Source organism: Heterocephalus glaber, unplaced genomic scaffold, assembly GCF_053883595.1.
Source record: "Heterocephalus glaber isolate CG9 unplaced genomic scaffold, H.glaber_assembly_v1.0 deba00001472, whole genome shotgun sequence".
NCBI lineage: Eukaryota > Metazoa > Chordata > Mammalia > Rodentia > Bathyergidae > Heterocephalus > Heterocephalus glaber.
In genome coordinates, this window is record NW_028258315.1 from 32,059,022 (window position 1) to 32,078,337 (window position 19,316).

At 36.9% G+C, this 19,316-nt stretch overlaps 1 protein-coding gene across 5 annotated transcripts in view; it reads left to right on the top strand.

Moving 5' to 3' along the window:
• Window positions 1–19,316, top strand: part of Ryr2 (ryanodine receptor 2) — a 676,288-nt gene that overhangs the window by 432,936 nt on the left and 224,036 nt on the right. For all 5 annotated transcript variants that reach the window (XM_087181253.1, XM_087181249.1, XM_087181250.1 and 2 more), the window contains one exon: window positions 948–1,031. In XM_087181253.1, the coding sequence (XP_087037379.1) occupies window positions 948–1,031 (84 nt within the window). The remainder of the gene's footprint in view (window positions 1–947; window positions 1,032–19,316) is intronic.

Consider the following 19,316-nt stretch of genomic DNA (forward strand, 5'->3'; position numbering starts at 1 on the left):
ATCTAAGACTCCTTTTGGATACCTACTTTTCCCACACTGTGACTTACTAATCATCTTTCCATCTACCCGCTTCTTTTTTGTCTCCCATTCTAATGGTGCTGGTACCACACCATCGTCTCCAAGCTCTCTCAGCACCTTCCATCCTCCTTGTCTGAGCTGGCATGATTTCTAATCTGTACCTGGAACGTTGTCCCCAGAGATCCAGTAGAAATATGCCCAATCTCCTCCCTTGTCTTTTTTGCATTTTGTCACCAGCCAGATCATTTCCACATATGGCTATGTCATTCTCCCTATTTAAAACCCTTTAATGACTTTCCATTGCTCTTAAAGTGAAAAAAGTGCTTTCTTTTGCCCAAATGTCCCCAAGGGTCCTGCTTCCCCTCTCAGCAGCCCCACCCCCTGTGCCCTTTATTCTTGTTGGGGTCCCCTGGCTCTGCCTCCCCTGCCTATCCATTTGCATTTTCCCTCCCATCCAGAGTCTTCTGTGTCCTCTTTGTGGACTGCCCCCCCCCAACCTATGCCCAGTTCTTGTATATACCTCTGTATCCATTTGTGTAAAAAGTAAAAACAGTGTTCACAGTACACACACATGCACATACACATGCATTTACTTTAGTATGCCCTATAGGCCCTCCAGCAGGATCTACAAGAATTGGTAGCAGTAGGTATCTTTGGGAAGGAATCAGAAGTAGATGGAAAGGTTTGAAGGGAGATTTTTAACTTTTAAGTATAATCCTTTGGAATTCCATTTCAATTTTCAGTGTTTTTCCCTTACTCAAGAATAAACAACTTTTAAATAAATACATTTCCTTTTGGTTTAAAAATGGAAGACTAGTGCTCTGCTTTGAAGGTGGAATGTTACAGCTCTTTACCTCCTGCTGCCCTGTTGGTGAGTTCTGGACATAGGAAAGGAATTCTGGCAGCTCATCTCTGCTTTTGTTTTCCAGGACTCTGTTGGCACTAGGATGTCATGTGGGCCTATCGGATGAACATGTTGAAGAAAAGGTGAAGAAAATGAAGCTTCCCAAGAAGTAAGTTGAAGGAGGTGGCAGTATCAAACAGTCTGCACACAGACTTGGTGAGATGCAGATCCCCTGCTCACAGTGACACTATAAAATGCAGATTCAGAAACTTAAACTGGTTGAGTCACCCTAGGTGGGACAACAGACTCACTCCTGAGAGAAGAAACAGAAGTCAGAATGTATTTGGGAGTTTATTACACAAAATGTGTTATTTTCCTAGTGTGTATGTGTGTATGAACTTGTGTGTTCTTCTTTCTAGCTGATTATATACAATGCCCAATTCATTGGAAAGTTTTAGGAATTAAATGAGTAAGTACTCAATAAATGGTAACTATTTCATGATACTGTTATTTTTTCTTTTTAATTTACATATCAAAGCCACTTTTCTGAGGCTGTGAATGGCAAGTAGCAAGTCTGGAAATGTGGTAAATAATATCATGTGATAAGAACAAAATAGCCACCTTGTAATCTCCATCAGGCCTGATGTACTCAAGATAAACATAAAATCCAAGTAGAAATAGTGTGAATTCTCTCCAAATGCAATCCCTAGTTCAGCAGGCTGCAAACAGTTTTACTCAGGTGCTCCTTGGAAGAATTTATTAAAGCTATATCATCTTGTCCATTTTTAGTTTCTAAACTTTTTCTCTGAAAGTTAAGCAATTGCAAAGAGTGTCATTTTATGGTCTATTTCACATATTTACCTTTTGAAATGGCACTTTTTAAAAATAAGTTTCTGGTGTATCTAGTGAAAGCAGATCAACAGTGATTAGATATCATCAGAATCTTTTTCAAAACTACATGGAAACAGAGAATTATATATCATTTCATTTTTTCCTTTGAATTGTAATTCTAGTCCATTTTCCTCACTGTATCTTGTACCATTGAATAATATTTTTATGTTTGACAATTTTTGATCCCTATCCTTCTTTAATATATTTAAATTTAATTTTCAATTTTTTTCTTTTCTGTGATGTTGGTTATTACATTTGAAATTTTTTTCTTCTGAGTTATGAGTATGATAATTTTTGTATGCTGGTGCTCAAAGGAAGGTACTTTGTTTTTGAGACAGGGTCTCACTATGTAGTTCAGATTGTCCATGAACTCACTATGTAGTCCAGGCTGGCCTTGAACTCGTGGCAGTCTTCCTACTTCAGCCTCCAAAGTGCTGGGATTACAGGTGTGTACCACCACTCCTAGCAAAGCAAGATAAATTTTTGATTAAAAAAAAAAAGATTTTATTGGAAATAGCTCCTAGTGAACAGGACTCTGCTGTTCTTTTTCCAATTATATCATGCATCCACATATAATATTATTTATTGATAGAAAGAAGGTATAAGATCAGTTGCATTCTTTGTTCACAGAATAATTTTTGGTATTAAAAAGATCATTCAGTTCAGTGATCCAAAAATCACAGTTTATCATGAAAAATCATGTGTAATGATCTTTTAGGTGACAACTCAATCATGTCCTTGTTCAATTTTTTGAAAGAAAAAATTGGAAACCATCTACCTTGCAGAAGAGTCATTAAAGTCATTATTCTTTCATTAAAGTCACTGATTCTCTCAGTTTTTTGAGAAAGTATTTGAGAAAGGCATTAAGTCTTAAAAAATAAACCCCAATAAACAGAGCAAAACAAAAACAACAAACTAGAAAATAAACTTTTTGCTCTCTCATTTGGATAAGAAAAGAAAATCAAAATGTTAATTTTACATTACCTTTGAATGCATAATGTTAAATTTATTAAATTATTTTTATTCTGTGCTCTGTGTGTGTGTGTGTGTGTGTGTGTGTGTAGGTGGGTTGTGTGTGTGGTATGTATGTATGTTTATATCTCATTAAATCCTTGGAGCCCAATTCAGCTTATTTTATTTATGGAATTTCTCTGTCATAAAACCTAGCTAGTAAAGTCAGTTCTCATTGTCGAAACAACCAACTGGAAACCAATTATCTTTTTCCACAAGGAGTCTAGATTTCTTTTCTTGGTGTAACAAGTAGGTTAGTACATGTCTCTGAGACAACCATCTCAATTCTGATTTCTGAATCTAGGAGAGACTGGCAGGCATGTAGATGGGGCACAGGGTTAGGAGTAAGCTCATCTCAATGAGGAATTAAAGTCCTCTCCCTTTACTATTTTTTACTGATGCTTTGTCATTGTGTTGCTCTCAGTAGATCTGCATTATTTGAGCATAGGTGGGAAAATGGAAATGGTGAAGCCATTAAATGAAAGCTACTCACCCTTTACACCATCCGTACTATTCCTAAATTTGCCGTGAAGTGCTATTTTATTTGGAAAAATTAGGGAATTGATAATAAGCATTTGGATGTAGGTCAGTACAAGCCTAAAAATTTAGGGTGTTTTCACAACCACATTTAAAGAAATTATGATAGTCATTGTGAAAAATTCAATGTTTCAATATTTTTTACCTAGAAGTTCCACTCTTAGAGATGTTTCCTAGAAGGTCCACATCAACACATGGACAAATGATTGTTCATAGCAACATTATTATGAACAGCAAAAATAAGGGGAAGTTATAGAGATGGAAGGAGTATTTTTCAGTAGGAAAATGGATTAAATTGGATATAGTCTTAATAAACAAAGGAGTTGTAGTTATAATGACAATGTAGATGAATATAAAAATAACACCGAGTATAAAAACATTTTCTACAAGATGATATAAAATTGATAGGAATTAAAGCAGAGTCTCAAAATATGCACATGAATACATGGAAATTTGATATTTACCAAAGGTCTCATTACAGATAAACAGGATAATGATAGTTCACTCAGCAGTATTTAGGCACTTGATTAAAAAAATGAAAAAAAAAGTCATATTTCTACCTTATTCTTTTTTTTTTATTCTTTGTTACTTTTCTTTTCTTTTTTTTTTATTAAATTCTTTTATTGGTACATTGTAGGTATACAACACAATTACATTTCTCATTGAGAATTGTACCTTTACATAATGCATCTTGGTTCTTATTTTTTCCCCATTCCTAGCCCTTCTTTCATGCCCTCCACCCTTCCCTGTTTACAAAGACTTTATTTCCATTTTTTCCATTTCTCAGAATTTTTCCTTTCCCTTCTTTCCTTCCCCCTGCGCCTCCCATTACCCCTACCCCTTTGGACCTTTTCTTCCTATTTTGCATCATCGATTATTCATTCTAATCATTGGTACATTTTAGGTATACAATATAATGACATTCATCATTGGAGATTTGCACCTTTACATAGTCTCTCTTGGTTCTTATTTTTCACCCTTGCCCAGCCCTCCCTTCAACCCCTCCAGTCCTCCCTATTTACAAATTTTGTTCCTATTTTTCCATTTTCTCATATTAATCCCATTCCCTTCTATCCTTTCCCCAGCCCTCCCACTTCCTTGCGCTTTGCCCCTTTTCTTCCTATTTCACATTACCTATTATACATTTTAGTCCTTATTTACACTTTCAGTTTCTCACACCAGAGAAACTATTCGGTATTTATTCATATGTGTCCTATTTATTTCACTTAAGAGTATGGCCTCAATGTGCATCCACTTAGCTATAAATGTCTCTAATTTCTCATTTTTTATGGCTGAGTAGTACTCCATTTTATAAAAACACGACATTTTCTTTATCCAGTCTCCAGTTGATGGGCATTTGGGCTGTTTCCAAGTTTTAGCTATTATAAACTGTGCTGCTATGAACATGGGCACACATATATCACTGTGGTATGATTCTTTTAATTCTTTGGGGAAGATTCCCAGCAGTGGAATAGCGGGGTCAAATGGGACTTCCAGTCCTAGTTCTTTGAGGTATCTCCATACTGATTTCCACAGTGGTTGCACCAGTCTACACTCCCACCAGCAGTGGAGCAGGGTTCCTCTTTCCCCACAGCCCCGCCATCATTTGTTATTGGTTGATTTCATGATAGCAGTCATTCTTTCTGGAGTGAAGTGGAATCTCAGTGTTGTTTTCATTTGCATCTCTCGAATGACCAGTGATGTTAAACATTTTTTCATGTATTTATTTGCTATTTCTACTTCTTTATCTGAGAAACGTCTGTTCATTCCAGATGCCTATTTTTGGATTGGGTCTTTAAATTTGGGAGATCTGATCTTTTTAAGTTCTTTATAGATTCGAGATAGTAGACCTTTGTCTGAGGAACAGCAGGTGAAGATTTTTTCCCACATTGTGGGTTGTCTCTTCACACTGCTGGTGGTTTCTCTTGCTGTGCAGAAGCCCTTTAATAAGAAGAGATCCCACTTGTTGATTGTTTGTGCTAGTTCACGGGCAACTGAGGTTTCGTTCATAAAATCTTTTCCTACACTGATGTCTTCAATGGTTCTACCTAACCTCTGTTCCAACTGGTTCAGAGTTTCTATTTTAATATTTAGATCTTTAATCCATTTTGATTTTAGTTTAGTGCATGGTGAGAGATACAGATCTAGTTTTAATCTTTGGCAAGTTGAAGCTCAATTTTTCCAGCACCATTTATTAAAGAGGCTATCTTTCTCCAGTGAGGGCGTTTGGCTCCTTTATCGAAGATGAGATGGCTGAATGTGGCTGGCATTGTTTCTGTACCTTCTAGTTTATTCCACTGGTCCTCAGGTCTGTTTCTGTGCCAGTACCATGCTGTTTTTAATCACAGTAGCTTTGTAGTAGAGTTGCAGGTTGGGGATTGTGATACCCCCTGCCGTGTCTCTGTTACCTAGAATTGCTTTTGCTATTCTGGGTCTCTTCTAGTTCCAAATGAATTTTTGGATTGTTTTCTCAAGGTGTATGAAGTATGCTGCTGAGATCTCAATTGGAATTGCATTAAATCTCTATAGCAGTTTTGGAAGTATGGCCATTTTCACTATATTAATCCTTCCTACCCAGGAGCAGGGGATGTCTGTCCATTTTTTGATATCATCTTCAATCTCTCTTTTGAGAGTGCCATAGTTTTCAGAGAAGAGGTCTTTGATTTCTTTCGTTAGGTTGATTCATAAGAATTTCAGTTTTTTGGATGCTATTGTGAAAGGAATTATTGGCCCTATTTCTCTCTCAGTGAGTGTGTCATTGGTGTAGAGGAAAGCTATTGATTTTTGTGTGTTGACCTTGTATCCAGCTACTTTGTGGAACTTGGTTATTAAGTCTAGAAGATTTTTGGTGGAGTTCTTGGGGACTTCTATATAGAGTATCATGTCATCTGCAAATAGTGACAATTTGACTTCTTTATTACCTATCTTTATTCCTTTTATTTCGTCCTCTTGTCTAATTGCTGTGGCTAATGTTTCCAGAACTGTATTGAACAAGAGTGGTGATAGTGGACATCCTTGTCTTGTTCCTGATTTTAGTGTGAAGGATTTCAGTTTTTGACCATTTAGTATGATATTGGCTGTTGGTTTTTCATAGATGGCTTCTATCAGTTTGAGGTAGAGACCATCTATTCCAATTTTTTGTAGGGTTTTTTTTTATCATAAATGCATGTTGGATTTTGTCAAATGCTTTTTCTGCATCTATGGAGATAATCATATGGTTTTTGTCCTTGACTCTATTGATACAGTGTATTGCATTGATTGATTTTCATATACTGAACCATCCCTGAATCCCTGGGATGAATCCCACTTGATCAGGGTGTGTGATCTTCTTGATGATCTTCTACATTCTGTTTGCCATTATCTTCTTAAGGATTTTTGCATCTATGTTCATTAGTGAGATTGGCCTATAGTTCTCCTTTTCATTTGGGTCTTTCTCTGCTTTGGGGATCAAGGTGATGCTTGCTTCCAGGAATGAATTTGGAAGTATTGCTTCCCTTTCAATTTCATTGAAGAGTTTAAACAGTATGGGCAGCAGTTCCTCTCTAAATGTCTTGTGGAATTCAGCAGTGAAGCCATCAGGGCCCGGGCTTTTCTTAGTTGATAAGTTTGTAATTACATTTTTAATTTCATTGGTTGATATTGGGTTGTTCAGAATTTTTAGGTCTTCTTCATTCAACTTTGGTAATTCATATGTATCTAGGAATCTGTGCATTTCTTCTGTGTTGTCCATCTTATTGGCGTATAGGTTCTGGAAGTAGGTATTGATGATCCTCTGGATTTCTGCTGTGTCTGTTGTAATTTCACCCTTTTCATTCCTAATTGCATGGATTTGGGCCTTTTCTTTCCTTTTTCTGACAAGGTTGGCTAAAGGTTTCTGAATTTTGTTGATTCTTTCGAAGAACCAACTCATGGCTTCATTGATTTTTTTGTATCGTTCTCTTAGTCCCCATTGCATTGATTTCTCCTCTGATCTTTATAATTTCCTCCCTTGTATGAGCTTTGTGGTTGTCCTGCCCTTCTTTTTCTAGAAGCTTGAGGTTCAGCATCAGGTTGTTTAATTGGGCTCGTTCTGTTTTCCTAATATGCGTATTCACTGCTAGGATTTTCCCTCATAAGACTGCTTTCATTGTGTCCCATAGATTGCGATATGTTGTATTGTCATTTTCATTTAATTGAAGGAACTGTCTGATTTCTTCTTTAATTTCCTCTGTGACCCATTGGTTATTCAGAAGTGTGTTGTTTAATTTGCATGTGTTTATGAAATTTTTTGAGTTTCTTTTGCTATGGATCTCCAATTTCATCGCACTATAGTCTGATAACATACAGGGGATAACTTCAATTCCTTTGCACTTACTTAAACATGTTCTATGTGTAAGTATGTGGTCTATTTTTGAGAATGACCCATGTGCAGCTGAGAAAAATGTGTATTCTGATTTTGTGGGGTGGAAGACTCTGTAAACATCTGTTAAGTTCATTTGTTCAAGAGTTTGATTGAGTTCTAGTATTTCATTCCTTATTTTTAGTCTAGTTGATCTATCTATTTGTGACAGTGGGGTGTTGAGGTCTGCCACTACTATTGTATTAGTGCATATATGACTTCTCATGTCTGTTAGTATTTGTTTTATATAGTTGGGTGCACTAGTGTTTGGTGCATAGATATTTATGATTGTCATCTCTTCCTCTTGGATTCTTCCCTTTACAAGGATGTGGTGTCCTTCTTTGTCTCTCTTAATCAGTGTTGGTTTGAAATCTACTTGATCTGCAAAGAGGATAGGTACTCCTGCTTTTTTTCAGGTTCCTGTCACATGGAGTATTGTTTTCCACCCTTTAACTTTCAGTCTGTGAGTTTCCTTTTGAATGAAGTGTGTTTCTTGTATGCAGCATATTGTTGGATTTTGCTTCTTGCCCCATTCTGCCAGTCTATTTCTTTTGATTGGTGAATTGGGACCATTAAAGTTGATGATTATAACTGAATCGTGTTGACTTGTCATTGCCATGACTTTTTCTTTTTGTTGGGTTCACCCCCTTTCCATTTAATTTCTTGTCATGCCAGATGGGTTCATTCTGCTTTGCTTCCTGGGGTTGTGATCCTCAATGTCTGTTCCTAGGATATTGTGTAAAATTCTTAGGAGTGCTGGTTTGGTATTCATGAAGTTCCTAAGGTGCTCTTTGTCATGAAAGTATCTTGTTTCTCCCTCCATTTTGAAAGATAGTTTTGCAGGATGCATCAATCTGGGTTGGAGGCTGTTTTCTTTTAGGGCTTGGAATATGTCACTCCAAGCTCTTCTTGCCTTGATGGTTTGTGTTGAGAAGTCTGCTGTGATTCTGATGGGCTTTCCTTTGTATGTGATTTGTTTCTTTTCTCTGACTGCTTGGAGAACTTTGTTCTTCTGTTGTGTTTCTGGAATCTTAATAATTATATGCCTATGTGTAGATTTTTTTTGATGAAGTCTATTTGGAGTCCTATATGCCTCACTTATCTGTATGTCAAGCTCTTTTCCCCTGCTTGGGAAGTTTTCTGCCATTATTTCTGTGAAGAGATTTTTTATGTCATTGCCACTCTCTCCTGTTTCTTCATTGAGCCCAATCAGTCTTATGTTATTCTTCTTTGCATCATCTAGCAGGTGCTGGATTGATTTCTCATATTCCCTTATAATTTTGAAGCAATTTTTCTTTTCCTGGTCACTAATTGCAGTGTTATCTTCTATATGTTAAATTCTGTCCTCACATTGGCTCATTCTGCTGTGTAGACTTTCAGTGGAGTTTTTCATGTCCTGGAAATCTATTTGCATCTGTTTCATGGATTCCATTTGTTTCTTATGTTGGGATTCCATCATGTTCCTGAGCTCCTCTCTAGATTTATTAATTATGTCTTGCACTAGGGGCACAATTTCTCCTGTTATCTGAGAAATTATTTCTGATTTCATTTTTTTCCAGATCCCCTTATGTTGCCAGTTCAGTGGGTCCAGGTGGTTGAGTATCAGAGTGTTCCATCTCATTTCCCTTTGGGGTTGCTGTAGGTGATCTGGAAGTCTGATTTTGAGACTTATTTATGTGTTTTCTCATTTCAACTGGGGCGGAGGGCTGTTAGCGCCTGCACGGCTTACCTTCTCTGAGCTAGGAGAAGTGGGACAGGGGCCGGGAGCAGCGGTAGGGATGGTGACCCAAAAGCCCTTTCCTGTGGGCTGGAAGCAGCGGGAGGGATGGTGACTGGGAAGCCCCTTCCTCTGGGCCAGGAGCAGTGGGATGGCGGCTCAGAAGCCCCTACCTCTGGGCCAGGAGCAGTGGGAGGGATGGTGGCCCGGAAGCCCCTTTCTCTGGGCCAGGAGCAGTGGGACAGAATTGGCCCAAAGCCCTTTCCTCTGGGCTGGGAGCAGTGGGAGGTATGGTGACTGGGAAGCCCCTTCCTCTCGACCATGAGCAGTGGAATGGTGGCTTAGAAGCCCCTACCTCTGGGCCGGGAGTAGCGGGACTCAGTACCTTGGTCTGGTGGTCTGGTGTCCTCTATTCTTTGTAGTGTGGAACCAGGTGGCTGCCTGTCTGCAGCAGGGTGATTCAGCATCTTCCGCATGACTCGGGACCTTGGTAGGGCATGCACAGACCTGTCTGTCTGCAGCAGGCTGATTTGGCGTGTTCCGTGTGATTCTACCTTATACTATTCACAGACATTCACATGTCTAATTGCTGGAATCAAAAAAATGAAAGCAACAGAGTGACTCTCTTCATAACTTTGGAGTGGGAAGGAATTTTTTTAAACCAGAAAATGCAAAAAGCCCTGTTTTATTTAAATATTTAATCAAATATAATGTTCTTTGAGAGGTTTCTCTAAATATCCTATTGGTAGTACCATGATTGTTTTCTTTTGCCTGCTATTATTTTTCTAATCATACTTATGCAGCTGATGTTATTTATTTACTTATTTTTCATGTCCCCTAAACTGAAATATCCACTCAGTAGGGATCCATTGCTGTTTAGTTCTCCCAGCTGTTGAAGCACCTAGCATGTGGTAAGTATGCCATATTTATTGCTGAATAAGCAATTTAATACATTTTACTACATTGCAAAAAAAACCCATGAATCCAAGTAGACTATAAACTTAGGGGAAGGACTCATAGAATGCTGTCAGGAACTTTTAAAAGTTAATTAAGAGATTTCCAAATAGAAAAACAAGTAAAGGATGTGAACAGATAATCCATGGAAAAGAAGACCTACAGATCTAGTAAACATCTGAAAGACATTCAGTCTCACTGTCATGGCTTGTAACTAGATGTCCTCCCAAAACCTCATATGGTCATAGGTGGGGCTTTTCAGAGGTGGATTCACTTACTGTGTCTAATGCTGTGATTTAGGGCGTGATGGTGGGATTAAGGATGCTATGCTGGGATAAAGGGTGCCCCACCCTGTGTGTGAGCGCTGGGCAGCCTGGATGGAATATAAAGGGCACAAAGAAAGTTTGCTGCTACTGGTTGTGTCTGCTCTTGCCTCCTACCTACTCTGCAATGCCCCTCTGCCATGCCACCCTGCTTTGGAGCCAGCCCATTATAGACTGAAACCTCCACAAACTATGAGCCAAAATAAACCTTTCCTCTTTTAACTTTGGGTGTTGGGTATTTTGTCTCTGCAACAAGAAAAAGTAACTGAGACACTCATTAATAATAAAGGAAATTTAAGTTAAAATCAAAATGAAATCTATTTCACCCTTTCCATGTTGACAAAGATGGAACATTTTGGTGGAAATGTAAATTAGTACAACTATTTTGGAGACCAATTTATCCAACTTTAAAAAGTGGACGATGATGCAGTTGTTTCTTATCCAGACATAAATCTTATGCAGACAAGTCTGAAAAGAGTGTTCTATGTGGCCTAGATTATAAATAATTCCTACAGGCTGGAATCAACTGTAAAGCGTATATACCTAAGGATCTGAAACACTTTTAGTTCATGTATCGAAATGCTGTCAAGTAGTTAAAATGAATAACTGTAATGAAATGAAGTCACAGGAAAAATCTTAAAACTATGACCTTGAGCAAAACAACCCCTCCAAAGAAAAATGAGCTACCAAAAAGATAGAGTATAATGCTGTTTAAAATTTGGGAAAATTAAATGCAGTTTTACATATAGTTTATAGAGCCAAATATGTGTAGGGATGGTATAAAAATCATACCAGCGTTCTTCACAGAACTGGAGAAAACAATCCTCTATTCACTTGGAACCAGAAGAGACCCAGAATAGCAAAAGAAATCCTGGGTAAAAAGCACAAAGCAGGAGATATCACAATCCTGGACTTGAAATTTATTATAAAACTACAGTGATAAAAACAGCATAGTACTGGCACAAAAACAGATATGAAGATCAGTGGAACAGAATAGAGGACGCATAAACAACCTGAGGCACATTCAATTTTTTGATCTTTGACAAAAGGGCCAAAAACATACACTGGAGGAAAGATAGCCTCTTTAATCAATAGTGTTGGGAAAACTGGCTATCCCATTTACAGATTAAATCTAGACCCATATCTCTCACCATTAACTAAACTAAAATCAAAATGGATTAACGAACTAAATCTTAAAAGAGAAACACAACCTTCTGGAAGATAAACTAGATAAAACTTGTGAAGACACAGGTGTAAGCAAGGATTCTAAACAGAACCCCAATTGCATAGGAGATAGTACCAAGAATTAACAAATTGGATCATATCAAATTTAAAAACTTCTGTATGGAAAAAGAAACAACCAACAAAGTGGAAAGATAACCTACGGAATGGGAAGAAAATTTTGCTAGCTATTCCTCAGAGGACTCATATTTGGAAATATAAAGAACTCAAAAATATTAGATGCCTCAAAATAAAGGACCCAATCAAAATATCAACAAGTGAAATGAGTGGACAATTCACAGAAGAAGTACAAATGGCCAGTAATACATGAAGAAATGCTCAACAGTGCTGGCTATTAGAGAAATGCAAATTAAAACAACACTGAGATTCCATCTTACCCCAGAAAGAATGTAGTAATCAAATAATAACAAATAGTGGAGAGGCTGCTGGGGGAAAACAACCCCTTCTACATTACTGGTAGTAATGTAAACCAATGCAGCCACTATGGAAATCAGTATAGAAATTCCTCAAAAAAACAAAACTAGAAATTTTATTTGGCTGGGTTATTCCCCTTTTAGTTATCTTCTTGAAATTTAAAATTGTATCATAGTCCAGATGCATACTCATGTTTATAGCAGCTTAACTCATACTAGCTAACTCTTGAAAGCAGCCATATGTCCATCAACAGAAGAACGGATGAAGAAAATACTTTATAATAGGTACTAGGTCTTTATAATAGGTACTACTCTACCATAAAAATAAACTTGAGTCATTTGTTGGAAAATGGATGCCCCTTAAGACCATAATTTTAGGTGAAATAAATTAGACACACAAGCTTAAATATTGTATATTTTCTCTTATATGAGAAACCCAAATTAGAAATAAAGAGCAAAATAAAAGGTAATAAGAGATAGGGAGATGGATTTTCTCAGATTGGAAGGAAAGGCATCATGAAATGGAGGGATGGATGGGAAAAGGGAGGATAAAAGGAATTAATCTTTTTATGCCTAGTGTTCCATTTTGGACACAGAACAGTGGAACATATTTTTTCTTTTTCAAAGGCTTGTTCCTTGAATTTTTCTAGGTAATATATGTGAATTTCATGCAAAAAACTAAAAAAACCCTGCAACCTTTGCCATAAATGGGTTAAGATATATAGATGTATAACTCCACCCAAGGAATGTACACATTATATACTGAAAACATGTACTAATAAAAAATTAAAATATGGAAATTGATAGTAGGAAAAAAAGCATTTCAAAAATCTGAAGGAAAAAACAAGCAGTGACCAATACAACACATTATCTGTTCTTAAATTCTTGGATTTCCCCGCATTTTGTTTTGTAAAATTAAGCTTTTTACCCACTGCATGGTTTGATGGATGTAAAGTTGAATTACTCTATGAATAAAGAAAAAACATGCCACTGAAATGGAATCCACCTGAAGAGTACATGGTATTCAATTCATTTGTGTATATCTGTGTGTATATTTGTATATCTATAATTTTAAATGGACTCTTTGAAATGAATGCCTTGATAGGAGCTCAAGATGTACCCATAAGTATACTGAGGAGGTAGCTTGGTGGTAGAACACTTGCTTAGTGTGCATGATGTCCTGGGTTTGATCCCCAGCACCACAGAAACAAAACAACGTTCTTTTTATGTATACTCGGTAAATTTCACTAACCTCAAATTTTAAAATACGCTTTTTGTGTAATGTTTTTTATTTTCTGTGATGGAACTTAGTTTCAGATTTAAACCCAGTGGACCTTGCAGTCAGAATACAAACTGATGGTGGGAATCTAATCATCCTCTGTTTAGTTCAGATTCATATAAATTGATGTTTTCTGTATTTTCATCTTTACCTCTTGATTCATCTCAAAGTGATCTTCCTCAACTTCTGTATAATTATGCATTAAAACTGTATCTCTTCCTATTTCCCTTTAATTTTTTTTATAATTTCAAACTAGTTTTATTAATGGACTTTATGATAAGTGCCATTCTTATTCTATCTTCTTTAAGAAATACTGCTAATTATAAATAATCACAGCAAACTTTTCATTAGACAACTGTGTGGGGAGGAGTGGTTCATTTATATCATACTGCAAATAATTTATAAACAATACAATATAAGCAACAGTATTTCCTTCTAAAATTTTAAGGCAGATCTGTTTAGTATTGTGTGTACGTAATGTGGTACTCTGCAGTTTTATCAGCACCACGCTCTAACCAACTGAGCTAACCAGCCAGCAGATATTTTAAGTGTATTATTTTACATAGATTTTATATAGTCTCATGAACTAAGTTTTTTGTTGTTGTTGTTTTTGTTTTTTGGTACTGGGGATTGAACTCGGGACCTTGCACTTGCAAGGCAGGCAGCAGAACCACTGAGCTAAATCCCCAGCCCTTACTCTGCAGTTTTAGCAAATGTAACTGTTTTAGTTGCTCAGTGACAATAATACACATAGTCGAGAACAGGTGACCAAATCTCTTTTCTAGTTCTTCTACCTGCTACCACTTTAAAAACACAAGGTTTTATAGAGATTTATATATTACTGTATCAAAACACATTTAACAGCTTATTTAAAGCTTCAGTTTGCAGTTGTTCATTTGAAAGATTTCTATATGGAATGTCACTGGGATTTCAGGGTTATGTGTCAAAAATGCAGAAGTCTTTCTTTGGTGGAATGTCAGACTTTTTACTTTGTCTCATTTGTGTTCCTTTCAAGAGTTTCCTAATTTTACTTTTGGATCTTCATTTTTTCATTGTTTACTTCCTTTAGTACCTTCACAGGTGAGGGAGGTTGATATCTATACAAATAACCATATGCATGAACTTGGTAAAGAAGATACTTTAATTCATACATGGTTGTAGAATCAACGTAGTGAAAAGAAACTGCAAGATCAGAACAGCAGCCAGGACCCTCTACAGGAGGATAATAGTTATAATTCCAGTACCAAAAGGTTCTGGGTAGATAACCTTAGATTAAGTGGTGTTCTGGTACAAAGGGATGAAAAGTTTCTTTTCCTGTGGTATCCCTGGAATCTCCAGCTTCTACATTCATAACTTCCATTCATTTTCCCTTTAATATTTTATTATGCCCCATAGCACTTAACTCTTCCTTCATACTATTTTTACATGTTTATTTCGTTTGCTCCATGATTCCCCATAAGAACATACTTTCTATGAAAACACACCTTTGGGTATTCTGTGGTGTATCATTGTTTCTTTGATCCAGGCCTGAAAACGTTCTTCTGTGGAATGAGTGTCGGTTGGTGAATTTGAGCTAGGCCTGCAGATGTTCTAGATATTCACCTGAAGTGTGTGGGGGTTGACCCTTGGCCACTTCCATTTAAAGGGGCTGTTCTGGGCTGACTTGCCTGTGTTTACCTGTGCTGGTGTCTCAGAGAGGGTTACATGCTCTCCCAACAGACCAGTGGACACAGATGCCCATGTGTGGCCCTTCTCCTCTCTGTGGATCACTGCTCATCTCTGCTTCACCTGTCTCTTTGGGGAGACCTGGAAATCACACAGCACAGTGCTCCAGTTGCATGGGATTGCAGTGTGTTGAGGGGGAAGGAAGGGTTGCTCAGCTCTATACCCTAGACTTGGTTTACCCCCCACCCCATCTATTCTCCTGAAACATCTGTTTGCCGGAGCAGTACTGCACAAGGCCCTTGGGGTATGAAATGATGAGACCTGACCATTTTCCTGGGCACAATCTGGAAAGCAGGACAGAAATTCAACGTGGTTTGCAAGGATCTACCCAATCCCTACCTGGGCAGATATGGAAAAAGTGCTTGCTTTCTTCTGACTATTTCTACCTGTAGACCCTGCCACCTTTAGCCTGTCTCAGACTGGCTGTCTCTCCTTCCTTTCCATCCAAGGCATAAAGGCTTTGCCTTTGGGTACTCAGAAGTAGAGCTTGTACTATCACCAGGCCCCCCTCTAAAAGACTATTTTCTCTGCATTGCATTTACAAAGCTATTTCAAAACCCCAAAGCCACAGTTAGGTTTTGTGGGGTTTCTCTTTTGAAATGACCTTTTTAGGGCCAGTGAGTTCTTCATGGTCTTTGTTTCAGACATCTGAGGTGTGGAGGAAAGCTATAAAGTAAAAAGGAACAAGGGTGGGAGCACAGAACACATTGCCATATTAGGTGTTCATTTTAAAATACAAAGAAGCAAAATAGAAAAAAATATCTCTTTTCCATTTTAATTTGTTTTAAGATTAATTCTTCTGTTATTTGCTTTCTGGAGAATGGTTTTTAAATATTCTCTTTAACCTTTCTGTGAAAAATGTGAGCTCAGTATTAATTTCTTGTAGATGTGCTTCCAGCAAAACTTGTTCTTAATATCTCTGGTGTGCAGTCATCTGAGGTTTTCCCATTTGTTCCAAGGCACTTGAAGGGTTGCTTTGGGATTGAAATTTACAGCTACCATCCATTGAACTTGGACACCATCTTTTTATGTTTACTGTGCGTCTTTCACAACATAATGATTTCCAAGCTTCATTTAACTTGATTCATACTAAACAAGCAAGCCTGGGAGGTGGGGGTGGCTGGGAAAAAAAGAAAAGCTTGCTTCTTAGTGATTTTGGTATTCTGCCACATTTTTGTTCCATCATGTTAATTGGTTCTTCAGTGAAATTATATCAAGGGCTTTTTTCAAAGGCTCATTTAGAATACCTTCTTAGGAGAAGTGTGGGTCAGATGAGAATGAACTACAAAACTGAATTGTTACTTAACATGACAGTTAGTCTCCTGGACCAAGTACTATCAGTTTTTTGTGTATATCTTTGGTAATCTGATGCAAATACAACTGGAAGTTTGCCAGGGTTTTGTTTTTTGTTTGTTTTGTTTTCTTTTCTTTTTGTTCTTTTCTCCAGAGGTATTTTAGAAAGAAATTTTATTATAGGGACCCTGAAGCCCAAACAGTTTGACTAATTTATTACTCTCACTACTCTTTTATTACTTTGTATTATTAGATTATATACTTATCAAAACAAAACTAAAAGCCAATAACTACACAATAATTTCAATACTTTGGAAAGTGAATAGATTGAATGTATTTGTTTCATTCTCTATAAATCCCTCAGATGCTAATGTTGTAGGGTGATGGATGACACAGAGTTTACATATTAAAATAAGAAAAGTAAAAGCTATACCCATTCAACAGATGTGTTGAAGGAGAGATTGAGTGGCTGATTCTGGCACTTTTCTCGGGATGTTCAAGAAAGGTAGAATGTTATTTATGGATGTCTTTAATATGAGCTATAATTATTTTGTATTAATATACTTAATAACCATAAGAATTTCTTCTATTTTGGGGGCTACAGAATTTTGCTTACCAAGAATTAAATTACAGCAACTATTCTTTATTTATTTATTTTTTCTTTTGGTACTGGGCATCAAACTCAGGTCCTTGTGCTTGTGAGGCAGGCGGCAGAGCCACTGAGCTAAATCCCCAGCCCACATTTATTTCTTTTAAAGGTTTTTTTTAATCAATCTGAAACTTTGTTTGAAACCATTTACTCTCCAAGATTCACATCAATCACATTTTATTCCAAAACCTGTTCATTTTCAACCACAATAAGATAATAGATGATATTAGCAGTCAGTAGACCTTTCTGTGCCTTACTAGAGGTATTAATAAGATGAAATTGACCTTATCTCCCAAAGTACATTTATTTACTTTTTTTTTTGCTTTGTTTTGTTATAATGATTTTTTTCCTCGTTCCTTTGTTAAGATAATTTACAAATGGAACAAAGGCTTTTAAAATCACTGAACATTTATTAAATCAGTAGTTTCATTATATTGTGGCTATATACATTGCGATACAACAGACATGGAAATAAAAAGTTTCAGGTGAAGTGGTAGTAACTTTAACTTGGGTTGGATTATTAGCTATTTAAAAGAATTATTTTAAGCTTCATTTTTTCTCACAGTTACAGGAAATCAGGTGAACTGGAAATGAGTGTGAACTAATTATTATGCTACTTGAAACCAAGAGACAAATACTTCTCCATGCATTTTCACTGTGATGAAAGGTTAAAAAACAACTCAGAAGCAATTCTGCCTAGGAAGAGGAAGACTTAGAAAACAAAGGGAAATGTTACATCAGTATCATCTAGCTTCGTGTGTTAATAGAACTTGCCTATATTTTTTATGTGGAAGAACTTTCATTCCTCCACCTTTCAAACATGCCTTCTCAGTCCAAGAGAAACTGCTGGAAAGCCTCCTATTGGAATTGGTTGCCAGGGTAATCCTTCCTGTTTGAAGGTGCATTGGCTGTAATCAATGATTTGTAGATTAATATTGCTCTCGATCATCTGTGTGTCCTCTGTGAGACCCAGGTGGGATCAAGGATACTAGGAAGTTGGAGAACTAGGAAGGGTGTGTGTGTGCTCCTGTGGGCTGGGTGACTATGGGCCAGCTGGGGGCATTGGAAGTGAGGTGGAGGTGTGGACGTGCAAAAACTGGGCTCTAGGTCACCCTCTGAAAGCTACCTCCTGCAAACAGTGTTATACTTGGGCATTAGACTGACAACATGATGACCTTTAAAGGAATTTGAGTGCACTGGGACTCTTTCTCTCAGAAAATATCTGAACAAGAACTTGTATAGGTCTTGTCCTTACAGTTTACAGCTTCATTTGTCCACTTAAACATTAGAATTCTATCACATACAGTGATTTGTAGGAGTAGTTAAAAAAATGCCATATGGGTTCTTTATTAAAAAAAAGGGAAGAATATTGTTAATTACCCATACGTACAGAACACTGATTTCAGATTGAAAACATATTTTGTGTAAACTGTATGATAGTGTAAATTAAATGAGATAAGGCGGTACTGTAATTAGTCATGATTATTGCTAGACCAATCTAATCTACTTAAAACAATATTTCTGTGACTTTTGCCTATAGATAAATTATTTATAAAATATAAGAATTTTGATATTGAAGTAGTAATTAAGGTAAAGGTAATTTTATTCAACTTCAGAACTTAAACATTGCTGCAATACAGTGGTTCATTGAAAACATCTATTGAATGCCTGCGGGATTCTGGGGATCATCCTAGGTACCTGCAGGCTGAAAGTGAGTTGAGCAGACCTACTCTTCTCAAGCTCACCTGTAATGATGCTGGCCCTGGACCAGAGAAAGATCATTTACAATTTTATTTTAAGAAGCATTTTCCTACATGTTCTGGTGATTTAACTTGTAAAGTTAGCACCATTATCTAGTGAATTTTCTTGTCTTTATTTTCACAAAAAGATGATCTTTGAGCTGAAAATGCATAGTTATTTATAGTTACCCGGACAAAATCAGTTTCTTCAAAAATCACATATTGAATGATTAGCTGCTGGGAACTATTTTGTGCTAATGGCAGTTAGAAAAAAAAATGGAGCAAAAGAGATCAAAGTATAGT